The 1,238-nt window shown below is 52.7% G+C and overlaps 1 protein-coding gene across 1 annotated transcript in view; it reads left to right on the top strand.

The window, feature by feature from the left end:
• LOC117943368 (zinc-binding protein A33-like) overlaps positions 1 to 1,238 on the top strand; it is a 6,254-nt gene that overhangs the window by 1,861 nt on the left and 3,155 nt on the right. The window contains exon 3 of the mRNA XM_034869451.1: positions 974 to 1,082. Coding sequence (XP_034725342.1) covers positions 974 to 1,082 — 109 coding nt within the window. The remainder of the gene's footprint in view (positions 1 to 973; positions 1,083 to 1,238) is intronic.

The raw sequence follows: 1,238 nt of genomic DNA, 5'->3' as shown, positions 1-1,238 counted from the left end.
GACAGACAGACAGGTAGACAGACAGACAGACAGACAGGTAGACAGACAGACAGACAGACAGGTAGACAGACAGACAGATAGACAGAGAGACAGACAGGCAGACAGGTAGACCTACTCTCTTAGTTGACAGCTCCATGCTCAGGATGGGAGTGGGACTCTGCAGGTCAAAAGGGGGAAATACATAATAAATAATGATATTCATGAATGTTTATGATGACCATATCGGTTATGACCCAGCCTTCATGACCACAGGTGAGGGTAGGAAAGACCACTGACAGGTAGATCGAGATCTTTGTGCGATAAACTGAATGTAATACCGCACCAGCTGCTCCGATTCTCTGACCAATCTCCTGCTCCATGGTCCCCTCACTCGCGAACAAAACCCCAAGGTACTTAAACTCCTTCACATGGGCCCACCACCTGTGGGAGGAACCGCTGGGGTCGGGTGCGCTGCCACATGGGGCAGCGAAGGTCAGGGGTCTCAACGGACCCAGACCCGAGCGGCAGAGGCTGGCTCTGGGGACGAGGAACGTCACCTCTTTGTGGGGGGAGGAGCCGGAACTTGTGCGGGAGGTGGAGAGCTACCAGTTAGATCTGGTGGGGTTCACCTCTACGCACAGTCTCGGGTCTGGAACCGTGCTCCTGGACAACCGACCCTGCTCTTTAACAAACCTGATATTTCATCCGTGCCGAGGTAGAGGAATACCTCAGAGCTGCACCACGGTACCGAGGTCCGGGCAGCTACCGAGATCAGAAAATCTAACGACTCGGTTTCTTCTTCAGGGGACAAAATCACCCAACGGCTCCATTTTTCTAGCTCACTGACTTAGAGCAGCGTTTCACAAAGGAAGAAACTGACCCGTGACTGCTCTGAGCGCGGGGGGCCTAGCTAAAGGAGGAACCTCACGGTCTGATGGAGAGCAGGTGACCAGGTATCTACGCAGTGATCTGGCTATCCTGTGTCCCGTCACAGTCAACAATCCGACCAATCAAGCGCCTCCTCTCTGACACCCAGTCAGGCTACAAAGCCACTTCCTCTGGCTCGAGCCTTGAAGAATTCAACAGAATGCAGGAGATGAAGAGTAGGGCGCTCAATGAAATGAAGTGTTTGATGTTCAAAATTTCAATTTTGTCCAAGAGTAGAGCTCTCAATCTGAATAGACAATAAAACAGGGGCTGTTTTAGGGCGGGGCTTCTTCCGCGGCCTGTCAATCATGACAGAGGCAGGGGGGGGGGGG

Source organism: Etheostoma cragini, chromosome 4, assembly GCF_013103735.1.
Source record: "Etheostoma cragini isolate CJK2018 chromosome 4, CSU_Ecrag_1.0, whole genome shotgun sequence".
NCBI classification, from domain to species: domain Eukaryota; kingdom Metazoa; phylum Chordata; class Actinopteri; order Perciformes; family Percidae; genus Etheostoma; species Etheostoma cragini.
Note: the sequence above shows the minus strand (reverse complement) of the source record. Positions and strands in the feature narration are given on the sequence as shown.